A 24,360-nucleotide genomic window follows, 5' to 3' on the forward strand; every position below is an offset into this window, starting at 1 on the left:
CCACTGTGCTCATTCTACAGATGAGAACACTGAGGTTCAGAGAGATCGGGTAGTCCATGCAAAGTTACATGGCTAGTGAACGGTACATGCTGGGCCCTCACTTCTAGGGCTGCTTCCAGAGTTTGTGTATGTCCCTTCCTTTGAACTGGGCAAGCCAGGGGATGGCTGCTCTGTTTCTAGACTCAGGGGGGACCTGCCCGCTATCTTGGACCCCTTGCCTCTGTCCATGACACTATCAATGGACTCTAATTCAATCTGCTGAGCCTAATTTGCTCATCTTGGATTTTATGAACTCAAAGAAACACTGTAAAAACAATACCTAAAATCTCTAAAAAAGGTTGTTATATGAGGAAAGGAAAAAAAGAGTGGATTCCTTTTATTCATACAGATTAAGAAATTGTACTTTAGAAGAGAACAAAATGGTACAAGATGTACCCACCTTTTATGAGGCTAAAAGGAGGGATGCTCAAAAAGACCACAGGAGGGCGCTAGTAAAGGGGGGACCTTGGATTTTCCTACATTCCATGATGAGTCCAATACTTACTAGCTACTTAACTCTAACAAGTACCTTCATCTCTCTGTATTTTAATATGTAAAATCACTTATGGAAGGAAAGGCTGCATCTAGCCCCCTAAAGAGGAAAGGTACTGCTCATGTTAAGTACAAATTACTGTGCTTATCACTAGGACTGAGCCATTATTTTCCTGGAACCCACTATCCTTTGCACACACAGTGCTAGCCTGGAAACCTCTGGCCCCAATGCCACATGTGGGGCAAATAGTGACAAGCATCCAGTTACACAGAGTAGTCACTCAATAAGTGTCTGCTGAATGAACCAAAAAACACTTAACAAATAAATAAAACCCTCTTCCCTTTGTTCTCAGTTTTACTTCTGTCAAATAAAATAATTTAAAATTCTTTGTTTCCTGCTATAGATTAAATTGTGCCTTCCTCATTTATACATTAAAGTTCTGATCCCCAATGTGGCTGCATTTGGACAAAGGACTTTTAGGAGGTCATTAAGCTTCAGTGAGGTTGTCAGGGTGGGGTCCTGAACAGATAAGACTTGTGGCCTTATTAAAAGAGGAAGAGAGGAGACTGCCCCCTCTCTAGGAGCACAAACCCAGAAAGGCCAGGTGAACATGACAGCTAGAAGATGGTGGTCTGCACACCAACATGCCTGTACCCTAATCTCAGACTTTGAGCCTCCAGAACTGTGAGAAAATAAATGTTTAAGCCACCCATGTTCGGTATTTTGTTATGGCAGCCCAAGCTAAGACAGGTCTCTCCTTCTGAAACTCGGAGTATCATTTAAGCTTCTCTGGTGATACTTATTTTTAAAAAGATTCCTGTTCCTTGACCTCTTGAATGCCAAACATCCTGATGGAAACAGGCCCTGTATAATATCAAAACATCTACATACTTTTCTGTAATCTCTCTATTTTTAATCAGACATGTGTTATATTATTTGAACACTTCGTGTAGTGGTTTCTGTTTTTTGTTTTTGTTTTTTTGCTTTTTGGTACAACTGTTAGATTGCTGTAAGGTCACTGTTTTTTGTTTGTTTGTTTGTTTGGGGTTTTTTTGTGTTAGAGTCTCACTCTGTCACCCATGGTTGGAGTACAATGGCTTGCTCACGGCCACCACAGCCTTGACCTGCTGGGTTCTGGTGATCCTTTCCCCTCAGTCTTCCAAGTAGCTGAAACTACAGGCACACGCCACCACGCCCAGCTAATTTTTTGATTTTTTTTTTTTTTACTTGTAGAGATGAAGTCTTGCCATGTTACTCAGGCTGGTCTCAAACCCCTGGGCTCAGGCAAATTCTCTTGCCTCTGCCTCCCAAAGTGCTGGGATTACAGGCGTGAGCCACCACACCTGGTTAAATCACTGACTTAACACACTAACATGTCTTTAGGAAAAATATTGAAACAACATCAGCAGCCAGTGTCTCTAACTATGCAGGAAAACGACAGCTTAGGGGAAAAGTCCTTCATCAGATGATCCAGAAGAGGTGCAGTTCTGTGCTAAGCACTACAGTCTGAAGAATCTCTTCAAACCGACAGCATGTAAAGAGTCAATTCCCTAGGTCTGTGACATGAACCTTCAATGAGACAGTCAAAGGACAAAAACTAGTGTGTGCTCCACCCAACTAACCCTTCCACCCTTCCACAGACAGCAATGGCTCAAGAAAACAGATGCCAGGGTTCGCTTTCCCTGTGTTCCCCGGAGTGGCCACAAGGAGGCAGAGCAGTGCCACTGGAAGGTCATGGACTTCAGCAAGAAGCTATACAACATCAAAATTTGACTCCACTCCTATTAACTTGAGACCTTGAGCAAATCACTGAGCGTCATTTTTTTTAATAGAAAAGATTCAGAGGATAATGTGAAGTTTATAACTAATGTATGTGAAGCTTCTAGTGCAGTATGGAATACTGCAGTTTTCTTTTTCCTCTCAAGCATCAGTGAGCATTCTCTTACACAATATGGAGATCCTACCAGCCCATCTATTCTGCAATTTACCCGAGACACTTTTGACCACTATGAGCCTCAGTGTTCACAAGTGTACATCTGCAAAGACATCAGGGTGTTACGAGAATTAAAATCACGGGACAGAAAGCACCATCACAGCTGCTGGCATGCAGCAGGTGCTCAAGATAAAGGCAGCTACTGTTAAAATTACTTTTATCATGTGACACAATACAAATAAGTAGGTAGCTAGTGTCCGTTACATTTTCTCCAACTCGCATAAAATTTAACCAAAATAATTCACGTTGTGTAGGCCACTATGGCTTGTGTCCTCTCTATGACTCACCTGAAAATGGGGGCTAGATACACACTTGGCAATTTGTTTAAACAAAGGTTCTTGAATTTTAACAAATTGTGAAGGTTCAATCACATCCAATATTTCCTCCAGCTCCCCAAGGAACATGACCTGTAAGTGCAGGCAAAGCACAAATTGTGAGACAAGCCAGGAAACAATTTCGATGAACAATGAGAATTCATGACAGTCTAGACAGTTTGAGAAAAATTTAAACACAAAACCAAACATAAATGAGCCAGGCATCACCCATGTAAGAAGATGTTCATGTTGCAAATTATTCACCATAGGGTACTTGTTAAATAATGGTACAGTCAATTGTTTCAAATATAATGGGAAAAGGACAGAGAAATAAGAACCAGTTTACCTATTTAGCCGTAAAAAAAATCATTCTCTTAGAAAAATTAGGTATACAATTAAAATATGAAAAAAATGACAATGCTTTGATATCTTGATATTCATCTCAGTAGCAACCCGTAGCTTAATTATACCTAACGGGTATTAAGAAATGAGATGATTTTCTGAAATTGTATAAATAGGGTTTGGAAAATTGAAACTGATTTGAGAAGAAGGACACTTCTGTGAAAAATAAAATTCAGTGGAGCCTTGCCATTTGTCAAGACACATGTAGAAGTTCTCCCAAAACTTCCACCAAATATAAAGCTAAACAGCTGACCTTTTTTCTGAGCCCTTTTCCACATGGTTTCTAACCTTTCCGAAGAGTGGCTGCAGACCTGGTGCCCAGTTAGGCTTACCTCCAAGCTAAGCAACTCACTCTCTCCCTACAACCAGCTCACACAGTACGCACATCTGGCTATTTCTCAGCAAAGGAACAAAGGGTGGTAGGTCTGAACGTTCCAGGGCCACCTGGGAATGGTTGAAACTAAAGGCCTGTTGCATATTTTAAGATTACACAAAGTAAGACTCCACCTATGCTATGCTTTAAAGTGGGTATTTGGGCAGGTTGCCCTAGTATCTAGCTGCAGTGACAGCAAAACCTCTCTCCTAGGAAGGGGGCCGCTAGGAAGGTAACATCAACCGACGGTTGGACACGTAAGTGGGTCCTGGCCTGGGCTTACCTGAAGCTGAGCTGCACGGGGCAAAGCCCAGGGTTCAGGTGTCATGGAGGCAGGTTCTGGCCTAGTCATCTGTTCTTACTTAGTGTGCCTGGGCAGGCGATTTCAATTCTACAGTTTCACAACTAGTAAAATAAGAATATTTACAGACCTGCCTTATGGAGCTTAATGAGGTTTAGATGAGATGATGCCTTTTTACACATGCACAGCCCCATGCGCAACTGCAAAGCACGTAGTAAGCTACTAACATTCACTGACATTAAGCACTTACCTCTTTTTGACTACATGTTTTAGGCCAAAATTTCATTAACCCTCTAATAACCTAAAATGAAAATGAGAAAAACAAATGGCATTTAATTTTTCATATACACTTCCATGAATGGTGATTTTCTGAACATTTTTGAAATCATGGGAAAAATACTTACTGGTTCTGTGAGTGAAGGATCTTTCTCCAGAAACTGTACTATACAATATGCCAGCTGAAGAGAAAAAAAGGACAAACTTTAAAATTCTATATATTAAGGGCTCAGAAGATGTATTATTAAAACTTCCCAGGCCGGACCAGGAGGTGGGAGGATTGCCAGAGGCCAGCAGTTGAAGACTAGTCTGGGCAACATAGCAAGATCACATCCCTACAAAAGAATTGCCTGAGCACAAGAGGTAGAGGCTGCAGCGAGTGACCATGATAGTGTCACTGCACTCCAACTTGGAAGACAGAGACCCCAACTCGAAAAAAAAAAAAACTTCCTAAAAGTTTTCAGACTGGTTTTAATAACTTCATATTCAATTCATTTTAACCATCATCAAAATGTAAAAATATATAAAGCAGAGCTATTTTTCAAGCCAAAGAATGACACCAATAAGGCTCCAGGAGAAATTTTTTTTAAAGTATATTGGGATATGAAGTATTCAGCTAATGAAAGGCAGAGATGAAATATCACATTCAGTGTATTGTACAAGTATCTCACTCACATACAGTCTGAGCTACACCTCATGGGCTTCCTTTATCTCCTTGCTAATACTAAAAAACAGTTCTGGGGCTTACTGGGGTTCCAGAAGAGTCCTCTACTTTTATTAAGTAGGTACTTGATAAGAACCTTGCTGACTGCCTGAAATGGCACATGCGAACTAAAGCAGCTTCATCAAGAGATAAAAGGTTGAACCTGCAAGTCAAACCAGGAGAAATGTAAAAAGAGTTCCATATCAGATGCTAACACATCTAAGTAAAAATTTTTTTTTAAATAATCACAAAATGTGATATCCCACTCCAAAAACCAAAGGCAAGCTTTGTAAAAGGGTTTGTAAAGATTCTTGGACAAAAAAACCACCCTCGCAAAAGAACATTTTGATGATGTTTCTAAATTAGAAACATATGGACTAATTTTTCCACGAAATACAGAATTTCATATTTAAGGAGGAACGCTGCTTAGAAAAATGTGTTATATTTTTATGCAAATTCAAAATATTCCCATCGGGGGAGGAGGGAGTCGGGGTCTGGAATACTAAAATTAAAAATACCACTGGATTGCTCATCTAACCCGATGACACACTTACCATGCAAGGCAGTGTTAGCACAGAAATTAGAGTGGGACAAGACAGGACATGTTGTCTAACGTAATGAAGACTACTTTTAAAAAGTGAACCTGCTGACTTGTGTGTTTATATGTAGAAAGTGATAAGGAAATAGTGAATGAACTAGAAAGGGGCCAAAAGGACAGCTGACTGACCAATGCAAAATGAGAAGAGAACACAATCTTCAAGAACACTAAAAAATGACTGCACTTGTCCCAAATCTACATTTGAGAAGCTCACACACATTTTATTATGTTCAGTAAATAATTGTGTAAACTTGGGCAAGTCATCTAAAGTTCTCTATAAAATGGGATGACTGAACATAGGCTCCTCCCATTTAAAAAATATTTCCATGATTCTACTGGGCACAGAAAAGAATCAACATAGTTTTATTTTCCTCAGGGAGTATTTTCAACTTTAATAAGTCTCTTTTTTAAGAAATTAAGGATGGGGCAACCCCCTCGGGTCCCCTCCCTCTGTGGAAGCTTTTCTGTTCTCTCAATAAATCCTGCTTTGAAAAAAAAAGGACGAAATTAAGGATATATCAATATTGATGAAACACAGAGTTTGAAATCCTTTTATTTTGCTTTCAAAAAGTAGAAGTTCAAAATTCTACCTGGGCATGGAAGAGTGATAAGCTCCGGACAGTGTGTAAAGGGATCAGCACTTTCACCAGAAACTGTTTGTGTTCTGCCTTAAGAGGTAAAGCAAAGCCATTGATAATACTGGAAAAAGAAAAAAGATGCAAGTTAGTAATGCTACCACAACAAGCTAAACTGAGACACAGTGTTCCTATTAGATTGCTTAAACTTTATGAGTTTATGTTTTTCTAGAACAATTCCAGTACCCACCCCTGAGGCATTCAAGATGTCTTAGTTACTTCAAAGAATACAATAAGTAGGAAGGAAACTGAAGGGAAGAAAATTCATGTGTGATCACTCAACAAAGGCTCCCGAGCTCCTAAAATTAGTCCTATGGTTCCCAAAAGTTCTTTATCAAAAATCTTTTGGTTTTCCTTCCTTTTCCTTCTCCAAATAATGGCCTGCCTTGCTCACTTCACTTCCTCTTTAAATATGACCTTTTGCATTTCCAGACACCGTTTCTTCTCATTCCTGAAATCTCTGACCAGTCAAGAAAAGTCACCAAGAGAAAGCAATGTGACTCCACCTTCTTCTTCTCCTCACATTAGGAGGAAAGACTAAGTAATCATATTGTCCAGCTACATTGGCCTCTCCTGTGTGTAGAAACTTTCCAGCTGTCTCTTTCCAATTCACTCCACTACTCTGGGCAGCAGCTATTCAAGAACTGCACCTGGGTACACAGCTCCTTTGAAAAGGGCAATCTTTACAATTATTATAAACTTGTTTTCAACAGATACGGTAAAGGACAGATAGCCTAGACACTAATGAGAATAAGATGTCTTGGAGTCACTGGCCTGACCACAATTAGCTGTATTATCTCTGTAGCGATGCATGAACTGTAGCTCTTGCAGTCATTCCAGTGAAATTGGCAATGCGTAAGTGAAGAACAAGGGGACCAGGAAATCATGTCTTGTGGAGTCCATTGAGAAACATGCCAATAGGCATAAATGAGAGACCCAGTGTACACACAGCAAGAGATCTAGGTAAGCATTTGCCTGTGCCACCTGAACCTAATTTTCAGAATAATATTCACCTGAGATTAGCAATTAGCTGAGACATGCTTACCTTCCTAATATTTCCAGCAGTTCAGCTACGCCATTGAAGTGTTCTGTTTCATAAACAAACCTAGAAAAGAAGAGAGGGAGAGGAAGGGAGAGAGAGAAGTCAGTACACTGTGTTTAAATATTTGAGGCTTATTTAATATTTCTATATAAAAACATCGACTTTGCTTCTCCTCCTCCCCCACCCTCCACTTACCTTAGAAAAATATTGTTAATCTGTTTTCGGATAAATGCTCTAAGACCAAGAAACTTGCCATAAATTCTGTGTAAGACTGTTTTTAAGTAATCCCGTTCCCGAGGGTCTTCACTGTCAAATAGTTCCAAAAGCTGTTGTAAATGAAAGACAATATGGCTGTCAAAGACAGTTTCAGGAAAGGATTTAGGAATTCTACCTCCCATTACTTAAAATCCTTCCCTTCTTCCTCCCAAAATTTATTCAGTATCTTTTATGTTCTAGGCATGCTGCTAGTCTTTGGGAATACAATGATAAATAAGTCAGACAAGGAGCTTACATTCTAGTAAAGAAATACTAAATAATAACATAACTATAATCATAGCTAACATGAACATAGCACTTACTACGATCATCAGGCAATTTTCTAAGCAACCTACATATTTTAATCCTCCCAATGAAATAGTTTTATCCTTATTTTACAGATGAAGAAATTGGGGATCAGAAGGGTTAATGCCCATGGTCTCAGAACCAATAAGTGGTATAGCTGGAATTTGAACCCAAGCAGTTGAGGCTCAAAGTCTGTGACCTCAATCACCATACTATGCTACCTACTGAGCTTATGTTTCAAATATACAGTTAAGATAAGCCCTCTACTCCATCAGAACATACAGGCAAATGAAAGAATCTAAACCAAAGCAAACATCAAAAAGTCCCCCAAAATACTGCAACGTTCTCTTTCTAGAGCTGGATTCTTGTTACATAGGTGTGCTCACTCTGCAAATATTCATTGAAGTGAACATTTATTATTTCTCTATGTATGTTACACATGAATAACAGTTTTAAGTTCCCAATTATCTGTAATCTAAAGTTAATAACTGAATCCTGATAACATATCTATGTACTCAAAATGTGGTTTGTGCAACTAGTCCAAAAGAGGTGACAAGCTAAAGTCTCAGGCCAAATGACAGTGAGCATATAAATTCAACCCAAACAGTTACAGTTTCTCTTCCTTACGATTTTCTTAATAACATTTTTCTCTAGTTTACTTCATTGCAAGAATACAGTATATAATACATACACAAAATGTGTTAATCAACTATTTATGTTATCAATAAGGCTCCCAACAACAGTAGAATATTAGTAGTTAAGTTTTGGGGGAATCAAGTCACAAGTAAATTTTGTACTAAGTAAGGGGTTGGCAGCCCTAACCTTCTGCATTGTTCAAGGGTCAAATGTATTTACATTCCATATATCTGATACTGGTATCCACAATAAACAAAAAACTCTTTAAGCTGAACAATTAAAAAAAATCATTCAATTTACAAATGGATAAAGGGTTTTATTTAATAGATATAGCCAAAAGAAAGTATACAAATTGCCATTAAACATATGAAAAGTGCTCAATTTCATTGACCTTTATAGAAATGCAAATCAAAACAAGGAGACATCATTCACTGATGGTTACAATAAAAAAAAAGAATAATAAAAAGTGCTGGCAAGGATGTAGAGAAATTGGAACCCCCATATATTGTTGGTAAGAATATAAAGTGGCAGAGACCCTTGGGGAAACAGTTTGGTAGTTCCTGAAAATTTCCAGAGTTACTAAATGACTAAACAACTCTCAGGTGTATACCCAGCAGAACTGAAACAAACCAAATGTCTAGCAACTAATGAATAAACAAAATATAATTCAATGGAATATTAGTCAGCTATAAAAGGAGGGAATATTGGTACATGTCACAACATGAATGAATCTTTCAAACATCATGCTAAATAAGAGAAACGAGACACAGAAGGTCACATAATGTACAAGGGGGACCCCAAGAAAGCAGAATTTATTGATTAAAAATTGTGTATTTATTCTTACATGTTTAAACTTCAGTCACCTTCAGAGGACTCTCTGATGCACTATACCTAATGAGATACTTTTTCCACTGCTTGAGACAATTTTTGAACTCATCAATTTTGATGCCTTTTAGTGCTTCCACATTTGCAAAATGTTTTACTTTAAGGACTTTTTTTATTGGAGAAACAAAAAAAAAAGTTGCTTGAGGTGAGATTGGGTGAATAGGGAGGGTGGGGCACAGGGGTCATGCCATTTTCATCAAAAACTGCTGAACACTCAGGGAGGCATGGGCAGATGCACTTGTAAATTATCCATCATGAAATGGACAAAGGCATTGAAAGAATCTCCAAAAGACAAAAAAAATGCACTGAAGTTGAACACAGCATCTCACAACAACGTTAGCTGGTACACTGATGCCCATGGGTTCCTAGAACACTTACCTAGCAGGGGAAGCCTGTACTACAAGGGGCCTGCCCTCCAAAAGATAATTCTGGGTTTTTGGGGGGGTCCCCCTCATATGATTCTATTTATATAAAATATCTAGAACAGCAAAACCATAGAGACAGAAAGTAGAATGGGTCTGGGTTTCTTTGGGGAATGATAAAAATATTCTGCAATGGCCAGGTTTGGTAGTTCAGAAGCCTGTAATCTCAGCACTCTGGGAGGCCGAGGCAAGTGGATTGCCTGAGCCCGAGGGTTTAAGACCAGCCTGGGCAACTTGGCGAGACCTCATCTCTACAATAAATCAAAAATTAGCTGGGCGTGGTAGCACATGCCTGTAGTTCCAGCTACTTGGAAGGCTGAGACAGAAGGATCACTGGAGTCCAGCAGGTTGACGCCGAGGTGGCTGTGAGTGCCACTGCACTCCAGCCTGGGCAATGGAGTGAGACTCTAACTCAAAAACAAACAAAAAAAATTCTGCAATGATACTGTAGTGATGGTTGCAGAACTCTGTAAATATACTAAAAAAACGCAGAATTGGAAACTTTAAAGGGTGAATTTTATGGCATATGAATTTATAACTCAATAAATCTGCTCTCTTTTAAGAAATGTCAGTGAGCCTCTGGCTGCAGAGCAAACTTGAAAATCAGTTTGAATCTTTCTTACTAGTTTTTTAAATATTTATCATCATTGCAATAAAGCAAAACTCACAGCTCTACAATGTCTTTATAGCAAAACATTTCAGAAGCACAAGGATAGCACACAAATGAAGGCAGACTACCATTATCATCAAAAAAAGCTATGGAGACAAATATAAGCTTGACTTTAGGTAACGAAGACGGACAGCATAAGAATAACTCTGGGCAATAACCAAATGAACATGCTTTTTTTTTTTTTCCCAGAGTCCCTTACCTTGTACTTTAATGTCATCTTGTCCTCTGGTGGCCCCTCATGGAGGAGTGGCTTTCACCAGGTCCTGCTCAGTATTGCAGGCTCTATTCTTCAATCTCCAGTTCTTAAGCTGCCCCTGCTGCCCCAGGGCTTAGCACATGCTGTGCGTCCTCCAGAAAGCCCTTCTGGCACCCTCGGCATGGGAGAGGCATGTATAGCTCCATTGTTTCTCCTTTCAGCCTGAGTTTGGCTGGGACCACCAGGCCTCTCTGGGCCACTCGCTCACCCCCAGCCTGAGACCCCTGCTTCCTGGTGCAGCACCAGGCAAGGAGGGCTTCTTGGAGGAAGCGACTTCAGGTCTTGGAGGCTGGCTAAGGATTGTAGGTTCGCAGGAGAGGCTGGAACCCTACTTCTCTCCTGGGTCTAGGCTGTTGGGGCAGAATGTATGTGGGGAGGTCAGCCTGTCACTCCTCTGCCAGTCCTGAGGGTGTGAGTGTCCAGGGAGACACAGCCAAAGGGACAGGAGGTACAGGAGATGCCACAGGCTCAGACTCAGGCCCGCCTGCCCCAGCAATGACTACTTGTTCCTGGAGAGGTCTTGCTGGACACCGGCCATCAAGCAGGCCACGCACTAGAAGCATATGCCCGCAAACATGCTTTTGTTTGGTGTTTTAGTTTGAATAAAAGTCAGTTATGGACAAAAAATATCCCTTCAAATACGGCAGGAGGCACTAACTGAAAAACAGTCTTCAAAAATAGGCAGAGACAGGACACAATTTTTGACTATATAGTGCCATCCGTCATCCACCCATGCGTTCATTTAGAAAGTAAGTACAGAAAGTAAATTTTTGTGTGCTTTCTAAGACCCGGCCAGTGGGCAAGATGCCAGGGATACAATAATAAGCAAGACAGACACAACCTCTGCTTTCTCGGAGCTTCTTCTCATTGAGGACACAGGTAAATAAGTGGCATGCTAAGGAATTGAGGATGCTGTATGGATGCACAGCAGACATATCTACTCTATTTGGAAGAAGTGGCGTGATCAGGGAAGACTTCTGAAGGAAGTGACACCTAGGCTGGCCCACGAAGAAATTGAACAGTTGGAAGTGAGGCAGGAGTACTCGTGGCAGATTCAATAGTACATGCCTTCACCACAGCCCATCCAAGCAGAAGATGCTGTTAACAATCTCTCTCTGCCCACTGAATAATAAAATAAAAATGTACTTTCTGTGTGCCAGGAATTGTCCTCATTGCTGGACATACAGTGTTCAAAAATTCTGAAACCCACCAGGGGAGGTAGTGAGCAAAATAACAATACATTTCCACAGGAAAACATTTGAAAGACATGTGACCCCAACACTCAAAAAAGGCCCCAAATAGACTCAATATCTCTTGATCTACAACATGTTCAAAATGATGTAAGAGCTCTAGTCCATTTAATCCATTCCTTGTTAATGGAAGTAACCTTGTAAGTACTATTTTTTTTTATTTTAAGTGTTACAAAGGTTTTCATGAATAACTTGTAACTGATGTAAGAGATGGTTTGAGGGTATGCGAGATAAACAAAACTTTAATCAATTATACTTATAAACTATTAATCTTGCGTTTAGTTAAAACATAATAATTAAACAAGCATTATTTAACTAATGCTCTCATTAGCCTCTCAAAGAAAATGCATTACTAGGTACCTAATTTTAGTTATTTACAAAACAAATATTAACTGTATCATGTTCTTTGAGAAGGATGAACTGTCCTATTAAACTATTTTTCTGCTGCCCCATAGAACACACTTTTGACAATTTTATGATGTATGAGACAAAAGAAAAAGTGTTATAGTGCACAAGACAAAACGAAGGGGAGTAGGATGAGCTGATTTCTGAAACAAAAAATATGAGTGTGCTTAGTCATACATATATTTATTCATATATATAAAAATATATCTTTATTCCCAAACACTTCCATCAAAAAGCCTTGAGAAGTATACCATGCACCTGTAAATGCCTAGGTGGAGTATGCCATACACAACAAGCAGCTTGTGGTCAAAGAAGAGAAGCTGGAGGGTTTCCAAGGTGATTTCAGAGCAAAGGCAGACCTGTCAACATGCTGACTTCTGGCTTACAAAAACCAGCCTTCCTGAAGCTAACAAACAGGGATGAGCTGCATAGTGATTTAGCCTAAGACCCTTCTTTGAACTCAGAATAAGTCGACAGGGAAACAGGGAGAGTGAAGTAAAAAAAGGCAGTGAGGGTCTTCCAGTGACATTAGGGAATTGAACCTCTTTCCTCTTGAAACCTCCCTGAAATGACAGGGAACAAATAAGAATTGAAGAAAGTCACAAAGCAGAGGAGACCAGAGAGTAAATGAGGCATATTTGTAGACTTTTCAAAGATGGAAAGTGGACGACAAGAGGCAACTATCTTAAGTTTTCTCTTTCTCTGTTCTGCTAAGTATTTTTCCATTCTATGAGCAGGAAGGAAGCCAACCGGAAGCAGGCCAATTCACACCAGAGAACTCTGAAAAGGCTTGAGAACTGAAGCCACCACTTGATGGCAAGCGTGTGAGAAGGAGCTAAAAACGGGAAGACTGGTTGAAGGTCTGCAGAAGAACCCCCGTCTCCACCCTAATCCATGGAGTGTACTGAAGACTTACAATCTAAGTCTGGAGAGAATGAACAGGCAAGTATCTAGGCTCAGAGCATCATACACAGTTAAGCGAAGCACTTATTAAAGTAATGGGGTGAAATCACGTCCTGCATACTAAAGAATGACACCTTTGCTAGCCCTCTTCCCCGACTGATCTCCCAATTCTGGATGAGGCAGGGGATAGAAAATTCCCTTTTAGGAGGAAACTGACAGTCTCAAAAGGAAAGACCCATAGATATACTAACACCTGAGGGTTTTCCGTGAAATCGTAAGTTCCCTGCCCAATTATCCTATTGAAAGTCACCGGTTGCCAAGTGTTACCCATGCAAATATAAACCCACATGAGTGTGTACACCAACATACACAGGTTCTAAGAAGTTTTGTGGTAGACTAAAATGTCATTCTTTATTTGGTTGGGTTTTTTTCTGTTTTTGTTTTGTCTCATTTTGTTTTGAGACAAGGTCTCAGTCTGTCACCCAGGTTGCAGTACAGTAGCGTGATCTCGGCTCACCACAGCCTTGACCTCGTGGGCTGAAGTGATCCTTCCGCCTCAGCCTCCTGGGTAGCTGAGACTACAGGTACGCGCCACTATGCCTGGCAAATTTTTGTATTTTTTGTAGAGTCAAGGTCTCACTATGTTGCCCAGGCTGGTTCCAACTCCTGGGCTCAAGCAATCCTTTTGCATCGGCCTCCCAAAGTGCTGGGATTATAGGCATGAGCCACTGCACCCAGTGTCATTATGACTATGAAGTCAAGGAACACCAGACATTCTAACATTAAAGACAGAGAAAAAATAATTATGAGGAACTCAGAGCAAACAGATACAATGCTAGGAGTACCAAAAGGTTACAGAAAAGGAACCTATAACATCCTCAGAGATAAACATATTAGATCTCTGAAACAACAACAACAAAGAATGCTATTACAGATAAATATTCAGAAAATAAAAAAGAGTTTTTGGAAATTCAAAATATAACAGCAATAAAAATTTCAGCATAAGGACTAGAACATTAAAATGGGCAAACCTCAGGTCACAAAAATACTAAAAAAAAGAAAAAAAATCTTAAAATGAGCAAATCCACCACCAAAACCATAATCAAAAGACAGAGATAATGTATAAAAGAAAGAAGAAAACTACAGGATCAATCCAGAAATTCTGACATAAAAATAATAGGCAATCCAAAGAGACATAGAGATAGGAAAACAGAAAATGAAGAGAAGGAAAATCTCTGAAGAATAATTTAATGCAATTCTCCAGGGGAAAAAAAGTCATGAATTTCCATATAGATATGGTCCCATCACGTGGTGTGCACAATAAATGAACAAAGACCCACATTGAGACACATCACTTTCTGGACCTGGGGACAAAGAGAAGCTCTTAAAAACTTATAGAGAAGATAGTCACACTATACAGAATAAAGCATTCAGCTGGCTCAGGCCTTCTCAAGATCAATGTTGTAAGCTAGAAGACAATGGAGCAATTCCTTAAAACATCTGAGCAGACAGGTTCCAATCTATACATTTACACCTAGCCAAAACGTCAATCAAGTATGCAGGTAGAATAAAAACGATTTCAGACAAGTGGTCTCAGAACATTTACATACCATTCATTCTTTCTTTTTTTTTTAAAGTTGGAGTCTCACTCCGTCCCCCAGACTGGAGTGCAGTGGCCGCTCCCAGTCACTGCAGCCTCGACCTGCTGGGCTCCGGTGAGCCTTCCGCCTCAGCCTTCCAAGTAGCCGGAATTACAGGTGCACGCTACCATGCCCGCCTAATTTTTTGATTTATTGTAGAGATGAGGTCTCGCTGCCCAGGCAGGTCTCGAACCCGCGGGCTCAGGCAATCCACTCACCTCAGTCTCCCAAAGGCGCGGGATTACAGGCTGAGCCACCAAGTCCAGCTTTCATTCTTTCTTAGGAAGAATCTAGGGCAGCAGTCTCCAATCTTTTTGGCATCAGGGACTGATTTCATAGAAGATAATGTTTCCATGGATGGATGGGGAGGAGGTGGGAGGTATCATCAGGCATTAGATTCCCATACGGAGCCGCAACCTAGATCCCTCACATGCACAGTTCACAACAGGGCTCGTGCTCCTATGAGAATCTAACATTGCAGCTGATCAGATGGGAGGTGGAGCTCTGTTGGCCCACCACTTACCTCCTGCTGCGTGGCTTGGTTCCTAACAGGCCACAAACCGATACTGGTCTGTGACCCAAGGGTTGAGGACCCCTGATCTAGAGAATATGTTCCACCAAAAAGACAGAGAGAAAATTAGGCAAGCAGACATGGTCTAGAGAAGTCCCAGCATGACCGCTGGGGATACGGCCCAGAGGAAGTAACAGTACCAATTAGAGGATGACCAGGGCTCTAGCAAGGAGGCCTTTGAAAAAAAAAAAAAAAAAAAGCAGAACTGATAAAACAGCTGATATGTGGGTCATGCTGAGAAGAGTTGTATGTACTCTCAGAGAATTGAGGGATGAGCTAGTGACCACACACAGGAAAGCAGACAAGTGAAAATTAAAGCAACTATTAATTTCACTAATTTCATGTTTGTTTGTTTGTTTTAATGCTCTGTAAGAAAAAATAGCAATTACATGACTTGGGTCTGAACAATATATATAGTCATACTAATGTGAACACTATAATTTGATTCATTTAAATTTTGTAATATGACAGTGGGAGATACATTCGGCTTATAGTAGGAAATCAATAGATGGATAAAAATCTAAAACGAAAGACCAAGAAATAGCAACATAAGTTTGTTATTTCCAAATATGGAGATAATACATGGGAACAGCTAGAAGACTTGTGTATGGTTACCTGCAGGGAAGAGAACTCTGGATGGGGAAAGATGAGGCAAGAGATTGCTGTTTTTCATTAGAAATCAGGTAAATATATTTGAATTTTAAAAATAGACATTACTTTGTTAATTAAAATTATTTTTTTTAAGTTATTAAGAACAAAAAATACTTTAGCCAAAAAACTCCAGTTGCTCTCTACCACAATAAAGAATTAACTGCCCTGCCCTACTCCGTGTGAAGAATTGAGAACATCAGAAATCTTTAAGTAGGTAATCAATAAAATTGGTATTCGAGATGCTTTCATACAAACTGTCACCAAACACTAAAATCAGATGTCCACATTGATGGCTTTATTTGCAACTTCGGCTATCCTACTTCCTAAATAACTGAGTATCTTCCTTATACCTTCCTTCACCTTGACCATATAATACACATGGAAAAAACAGCCCATTACGAAGAAACAAGAGTCAAAGGTAGTCTGACTCCAGTGAATAGAACAACTCAAGGAACTGCTACACGAAATGTGCAACCATTGAGAAAGGACAGTGAGGACAAGAGATCAGAGTGGCAATCATGAACTTCTAGCAGCAATTCTGACTTCAAGACCCCTACGGAAATTCAATACGAAACTTTCAAAGATAAATCATACAACAAACTGAACAGCTCTAACAAAATCACATGTTTTTATTTTCCTCCTAATTTCTGGCACTCTTTCCACAAATTAAAGGGGTCCATTTTTTCTCCTTGAGCATTCTATCGGATTCAAGGAAACCTTGTGATTTAAAATTTTAGGACAATTAATTTGGTCAGCATTTCAAAAAAGAGCTATTGTGCAAAATAATGATGCACTAGTGGGATGCAGGCAAAGACTAGCTACATAATTTGTGGGGCCCAGTACCAAATCAATGCACAGTGCGCCTTGTTCACAAAGCATTACGAATTTCAAGACACTAGGAGCAGAGCATTAAATCATGCACAGGGCCCCTTCTAAGCTCAGGCAGGGCCCAGGGCAACCACGCTGGTTACACACCCATGAAGCTGGCTCTGGATGAAGGAGTCACAGCAATAAAGCCCTGTTTTAAAGTTTGTGAGTTACAAGGTCGGACAAGACAGGATGAGGTGACTTACTGTTAACTGGCTATCTGATAAAAGTCCAGGTAGAAATAAATGCTCTAAAGTCTGATTTGCTATAGGCTCTGAGAGAGAAATGTAAACATTTTGACATATTCAAGGAACTTGTTTGGAAAACAGTTCTTTGTACTGGAGCTGAAAGTCAAGGCCTTGTGGAATTTATTTCCGTTTATAACTTAAAATTTTTTAACAGGTTGGTTTGTGTCATGTCCAAGTTGTCTTGAGTTTTTAAAAACACAATATCAAAAGGTCACTTTTAAGGACAGGCTGAATGATTTGCATGATTTGCATGATAATTACAGCACCTTTCAGTTAAATATAACTGCAAATGTGAAGTACAAATTACTAAATAGCAATCTCCAGTCGTACATATGTTTATGGGGATACTTGAATAGTATGTCTCTTAGCAACCACTGACTGCTTTTCAGATGTGCAGAGTGGTTGAAAGCAATCTTTAGAAATATGCTGCTAAACTCTTGCCACAATATTCCACCCAATAAAGTAATTCAAGGTTTGGCTATTCATTTGGGTCTTACAAAAAAGGTGAGGGATCATTAAAAAAAAAAAAAAATCATGTACCCTCACCCTACCATCCCAACACAAATGAAAATTATCTATACCCTTACAGCTACAGAAGGTAGTTTAACAAGTTACCTAAGTCTAAAATCAACATTAGCATAGACATTAGCACACTATGCAATGAATTGACTATCTCTGATAAATGTGACAGCTTTCTCATGTAAACACTTAAATGAGTATATTTTAAAAATGCTAAAGGTTATGTAAATCTAGATTTAATAAAAATCACAATGAAATTCAAGCGAGTCAGTCACACTATGCTTGAATAAGAAATTTTTAAAAACCCCTTCAAACAAAAACATTCAAAACCTTGGAATGAAAAAACAACAAAACAAGACTGTTTTGCTTGGCCCATACAAAAATATGGGTTTCCAGCTTCTCATGAAAAACCAAAAAATTCATCAATACTTGGCTCACTTACCTAGAGGCCAACATTAACAGAAAAGGACTGCAGCAGGTCCTAGCTCTCTAAATCACCAGAGTTTCCATCATCTAGACTTCATTATGTACCACTTGTCTGTCCTCTGTAAAGATTCAAATGTGCTGTCCCTGGTTTTCACATATTATAAATTATACGTTCCTGGCACTAACAAACATTCCAACACTGATTGGAGAAATTAATTAGCAAAGTAGAATCCAGAGACATGGGAGACCACATGGAACATCTTAAAAAATCCCAATAGCCCGAGAACCATAGCATCCAAAGGGTACTAACGATTTTTAGAATAAGAGTGGGATTTCAAATAATCCATAACATGAATTAATCATTCTCAAAACAAGAACTGATTACCTACAGGTATCTGAAATTGTTCTAAGTGCTTGTATAGATATTTAGTTATTAAATCTCTACAACTTTACAGTATAATTACTACTACATTATGGACATTTTGCATGTACTTTCCAGATGAGAAAACTGAGGCACAGAATAGTTATGTAACTTGCCCAAGGTCACACACTGAAAAATGGCAGAGCCTGAATTCATATCAGCCGGTACACTTAACTACCAATCCATACTGCTTCCTGATGGAAAGAAAAACTCAATGTACTGAAAAAGGCTCTTGAGGTGACACAGGAAGCATTCTTTCGAGCTTCAGATTTTAAAAGGGCATATATAATGCTGAAAGGAAGGAAATACGATGAATACTGGGCATAAAAACAGTGCAGTCCTACAAAAATAGTCTTAGGAAGGCTAATGCACAAAATCAGCTGAGGTTTATGAAAAATGCAAGGCAATGAGAATGTACTTGCAACTGAAGTATTTTTACTATTCTTATTGATTATAACATATACGCTCATTATTTTTCAAACGTAAAAGACAGATATATAAAAAATAGAAAATGAAAGTCACCACACATAATCACACCTTTCCAGGTCCCCAACCCCCAGGCCACATACCGGTACCCGTCCGTGCCTGCTAGAAACCAGGCTGAACAGCAGGAGGTGAGCAGGTGAGCAGCTAGTGAGTGGAGTTTCACCTCTTGTCTGATCAGTGGAGCCATCAGATTCTAACAGGAGTGCAAACCCTATGGTGAACTGCACATGTATGGGATTTAGGTTGCACATTCCTTGTGAGAATCTAATGCCTAATGAAGCGCCTTTCCTAACCTTCCCATTCATGGAAAAACTGTCTTCCATGAAACCAGTCCCTGATGCCAAAAAGGCTGGGGACCACTGTTCCAGAATATTAACAAGAATGTGGAATAACTCTTTCCAACATTGCTAATGCACATGGCTACAGTCTAACTGTTTCCCCAAAATTCATGTGTTGGAAACTTAATCCCCACTGCAACAGTGTTGGGAGGTCGGGCCTTTTGGGTCTTAAGGGCTCTGTTCTCATAAATGGATTAATGTCGAAATAAAAAGGGATTTTAGACACATGCTTGCTCTCTCTAGTCCTTCTGCCATGTGAGGGCACAGTAGAAAGACCAGTGCTTTGTGGTTGCCAATGCCTTCATCTTGGACTCCAGCCTCCAGAACTGTGAGAAATACATTTTAATTCTTTATATATGACCTAGTCTCAGGTATTTGTTATAGCAGCACAAATGAGCCAAGACAAAAATACCAATATTCCTTTTCTCTAAAGTAACAAATACAGGCTAAAACACTACACTGTTCTGTAACAATGCATGTGTCATTTAAAAATAGAACATGTGTAGCTCTATTACATTCTTTTTATTAACTGATGGATATTCTACTATATAAATGTCCACAATTCAACCCAACTTCTACTGAGGAACTTTTAAGCTGTTTCCAATTTTCTAATAGTCATTAACAACAATGCATTTAATATCTTTTTACATATAAATTTCTGTACATATCTGATTATTTCTAATGGAATTGCTAGGTCAAAACTGGTAGAATACTATTAGATTTCCTCTTCAGAATGACTATGCCAATTTAATATACATATGTATGTGCCTACCCATGTATTTATTTATTGATACATCTTCTTATGGGTTTTATGGAATGCTCAGAAGAATCTTCTCCACCCTACTATGCCCCATTCTCCTGTTCTTATATCATATTGTTTTAATTAATATACTTTTAGAGTATGTTTTATTATTTAATAGGTAAAGTATCATATCATTTGTCAACATTTTCAAAAATATATTCCATGAACCCTGAACATTTTAAATTTTAAAAACTGGAATTTTGATTATAACTGCACTAATATATAAATTAATCTGGAGATTATATGAGTATTTTTATGATGGTAAGTCTGCCTCTAGGGATGTTACATTTTTGCATTTATTCAACTCTTCTTTGCAAAATTTTAAGTTTCTTATACATTTAAAAATTTTGTGGGGATTTTAAAACTAATATTTGAATCAATAAAATTAAGACATCCTAACAATGTGGGCAGATAATATATATAAAAAGGATGTGAAAAGAGAAATTAATATTTAATGAGGAACTATTATACTCCACACGATACCAGCAGCCATCTCATTTTATCTCATACCAAGCCTACTTCCTGTGATTTGTTGTAACAGAGGTGACTCTGACTGTTATCTTATAGAAGAAGACACTGAGGTTCAGAGTAGTCAATAATCTGCCCAAGGTTTTTAGTACCTGTTGACAACTGAAGATAAGGATCCTGTCTTTGTAGCCTAACTGTTAACTGAATTAAGCAGATCTAACAGCTGTCAACTTTGAGGTGTCTCCCACTTTATTTAGCAATATTTCATTTATCCTTTTATCTCATGTCATGAATGAGGAAACCAAGGCTCAGGCAGCAAGTGTGCAAACTTGCTGAAAGTCATACTGCAAGCAGGCAGAAAAACTGGGGTTTGCAAGCAGTTTCTTCTGAGCTCCTAAAATAACTTGCAATACATAGAGAAGAGTCAGGATTCAAACCCAGAACTTCCTATCATGGCCAAATAATTCAATTCTTATTTTGCTTCTGTATTCATTGACAGGGGAGTGAACATTTGAAAAGATTATAAGGAACACATCTAGCTGTGATAGAAAACAGGCTTAAGCCTTGTGGCTAAAATAAATTAAGAAATGAAAAAAGAAGTTTTCAGTTTAGATAACCAAAACTGTTTTTGACATCATTGAGAATGCACAGAAAATAGAAGTCTCCCAAAAGAAAAGGAACAAGGTCAATGTCATCCTGACTTGCCAAAAATAAAAGTATGAAGGTTCGCATGTCATAAGAGAACTAGGCTTAAGTCCAAAACACACAACCAGGTGGCACCATGAGAGTCTGGAGTTCAGAAACAAGCAGGGAAAAAATAGGGGTGTGAAAAAGACCTGACAACAGAGTGCAGAGGTTGGAAGGACCTGCCAGCTCAAGGACAGTTAAGACAAGGTGGGAGATGGAAAGACGGGGGGTTTATGGAGTGAAATACCAGCATTAATTCCTCATGCTCCAAAGGCCCACCCATTTCCAGCAGGACCAAACCACCCTAAAAGGGCACTCAAGAGAAGCAGGAAGGAAACTAAAGCCTCACTCTTAGAAGCCATTGGGACCCAAGATAAATCATCAGCAGACTAAAGGGTAAAGAGAAGGACAGGAGGCCAACTTACAGGTTACCAACATGAATGAGCAATGTACTCTGAAAAACAGGAGCCAACAGGCACCAAGGGCTCATCCAACATGGTAGTAATGCAATGGTTAGTCACAATTGCATTCAGGTGACTCGATGGTGGTGTTAATTCCGCCAATGCCCTGCCTGTTCCTTACATGACTCATTCAGGAACCAGGGTGAGCCCTGGTATGAAGACCAAATTCATAACAGATCTAGCACATGGAAGGAAAGAGTTGGAAAAATGAGGAAGGGGCTGAAGATGTAACGTATATAGAGGGGCTTCACTTATGCTTTATTTCTTGCCCTGGAAAAACTCTACGACAGACGAACAGTCCCATGGTTTGCAAACACTGAGGGCAGGATCATCAGTAAGCTGCAGCAGCTCTAGAAGGTCACGAATGCCACATGGCAGATAGAGATGTCACACTTGAAGACAAAAGGACACATTCAGAAGACATTGAAGGTTTCACAAACTAACAAAAGAGAAACGGTTGACAGAATGAAGGACACAGTCTGGAGTTGAAAATGCATACTGACAGCTGGCAGGACAGATCCAGGAGGCAAGTGGGCTCAGCTCACCCTGACAGGATTTTAGTAATGTTAGAGCATTTCACATAAAAATCTGGACTTCTGCTTCTCTTGGGAGGTAGGGCAGGGGGAGAAAAGTCTGACAATAATTGAATGAAGAAGGGTAGCCCAAGCCCTCTTGAATAGGAACCAGGCTACATCCTACTGTCTGACACTTGGCTTTCAGACTTACTATGAATGTGCCTCTGAGCATTTGAGTTGCAATTGCTATTCTAGAGAAAAAGAGCCAAAGGGTGAACATGAAAGCTGTGTCCTAAGACCTGAAAGGTCATGTTTGAGCTAATGATATACTAAGAGACTCTTTTCGGGAGAATAAGGCGAAGGGGTACAAGGTACATAAAAAAGAGCTTTCTAACAAAAATGGAATAAGCTGCCAGTATATATGGCTTTTCTTCACTGAAAAAGGGTCACAAAGGAGACTGATTCACTGAAGAAGGAACAGAATACGAACCCAAAACGGCCATTCCAAATCTGGGTTACTCTGATGTTTTAGCCTTATGAGTTTTATTATCTTTAGTTTTGTCTACCATGGACAGCACACTGGGCTGAAACCTGCCTGCTTTCTGGTAAGAAAAGCACTGGCTTCATAGTAAGATCGCAGGATTCGCTGATTTTGTGTCAACTAAACACAGGCTCTAATATTTTTTATCTTGTTTTTTTGGAGTCAGGGTCTCAATCTGTTGCCCAGGCTAGAGTGCAATGGCACGATCACAGCTATTGTAGCTTCAACTCCTGGGTTGTTCAGGCAGTCCTTTTAGCTCAATATCCTGAAGAGCTGGGATGACAGGCACATGCCATAACACCGGCTAATTTTTTTCTTTTTTTGGAGTTGGAGTCCCACTCCATCGCCCATGCTGAAGTGCAGTGGCACGCTCATGGCCATCCCAGCATCGACCTGCTGGGCCCCGGCGATCCTTCCGCCTCGGCCTTCCAAGCAGCTCAAACTACAAGCACGCACTACCACACCCGGCTATAATTTTTTTTTTTAGTTTTTGTAGAATCAAGGTTTTGCTATGTTGCCCAGGCTGGTCTCGAACTCCTGGCCTAAAGCAATCCTCCTGCCTCAGCTCCCGAAGTGTTGGCATTACAGGTGTGAGCCAGGCTCTAATGTTGAATCACTTACCTCATCCTCTCAGGCATGTTAATTCACCAAAAACATGAGATCCCTATTATGTCACTAGTGTTGAAACGTGAGGGCAACTCCTCCCCTTGAAGATACCATGAGGGAAATTACAGGGAGACATCATGGCATGGTAGACAGAAAACCAGAACAGGAAGTACTTGAGCAAGCTTAATTATCTTTCTAAACCTCAATTTATTCATCTATAAAATGGGTATAAAAACTTAGTCATGTCTAGTCTACAAGACTGTTACACAAAAAAATTAAATAATTCACATAAAGGTGCTCTAACAACTACACAATTAAATGCAAGGAAGGGCTCTCCAAAACAAAATGCAGATGTGCTATGTAGTACTTTCGTTTTCTGAAATGATTTTTGCTTCCTTGGTATAAGGATCTGTTTCAGTCTACCTACCTACCCAGTGATCTATGTGGCCACCCACCTACCTCCCTCCCTTTCTCTATTTCAAACCTCACTCTCCCAACACCTCCCATGTAAACTGTGAGCCAGGGTGCACCAGTGTAGTACCAAAGTACTCTGCAAGTGCCACAGAGCCCATGACCCACCCCTCATTCCTAAGGAAGAGGGCATGTGAGTGCTAATGAGCCCCGCAGGCCAGCCACCAGAGCTCCTTTCCAGCCCTGAGTTGACAACTGAACTTTGGGTTTAATTCCACTCTGTTATATTACCAGGGTATAGAGGAGCCTCCACAGCCCTCTGCTCTCTGCCTCTCCCTGGCATTCTGTTTGATCTACCCCTATGAAACTGCTGTGTTTTGAGTGTTAAAAACAGTCCAGAAGCTGGCCTCGATGGCTCAGCCTGTAATCCCAGCACTTTGGGAGGCTGTGAGTGGATTGCCTGAGCCTGTGGGTTTGAGACCCGCCTGGGCAACTTGGTGAGACCTCATCTCTACAATAAAATCAAAAATTAGCTGGGCGTGGTA

At 39.8% G+C, this 24,360-nt stretch overlaps 1 protein-coding gene across 4 annotated transcripts in view; it reads right to left on the reverse strand.

Annotated features, from left to right (window-relative positions):
* PPP2R5E (protein phosphatase 2 regulatory subunit B'epsilon) overlaps positions 1-24,360 on the reverse strand; it is a 161,899-nt gene that overhangs the window by 12,410 nt on the left and 125,129 nt on the right. For all 4 annotated transcript variants that reach the window (XM_008065704.1, XM_021716358.1, XM_008065705.1 and 1 more), the window contains exons 6-11: positions 7,365-7,495; positions 7,173-7,232; positions 6,083-6,191; positions 4,320-4,373; positions 4,166-4,216; positions 2,813-2,932 (exon numbers count right to left, since the gene is read on the reverse strand). In XM_008065704.1, the coding sequence (XP_008063895.1) occupies positions 2,813-2,932; positions 4,166-4,216; positions 4,320-4,373; positions 6,083-6,191; positions 7,173-7,232; positions 7,365-7,495 (525 nt within the window). The remainder of the gene's footprint in view (positions 1-2,812; positions 2,933-4,165; positions 4,217-4,319; positions 4,374-6,082; positions 6,192-7,172; positions 7,233-7,364; positions 7,496-24,360) is intronic.

The sequence above is a fragment of the Carlito syrichta genome, unplaced genomic scaffold (genome assembly GCF_000164805.1).
Source record: "Carlito syrichta isolate Samal-C Ts95f unplaced genomic scaffold, Tarsius_syrichta-2.0.1 Scaffold308795, whole genome shotgun sequence".
NCBI classification, from domain to species: domain Eukaryota; kingdom Metazoa; phylum Chordata; class Mammalia; order Primates; family Tarsiidae; genus Carlito; species Carlito syrichta.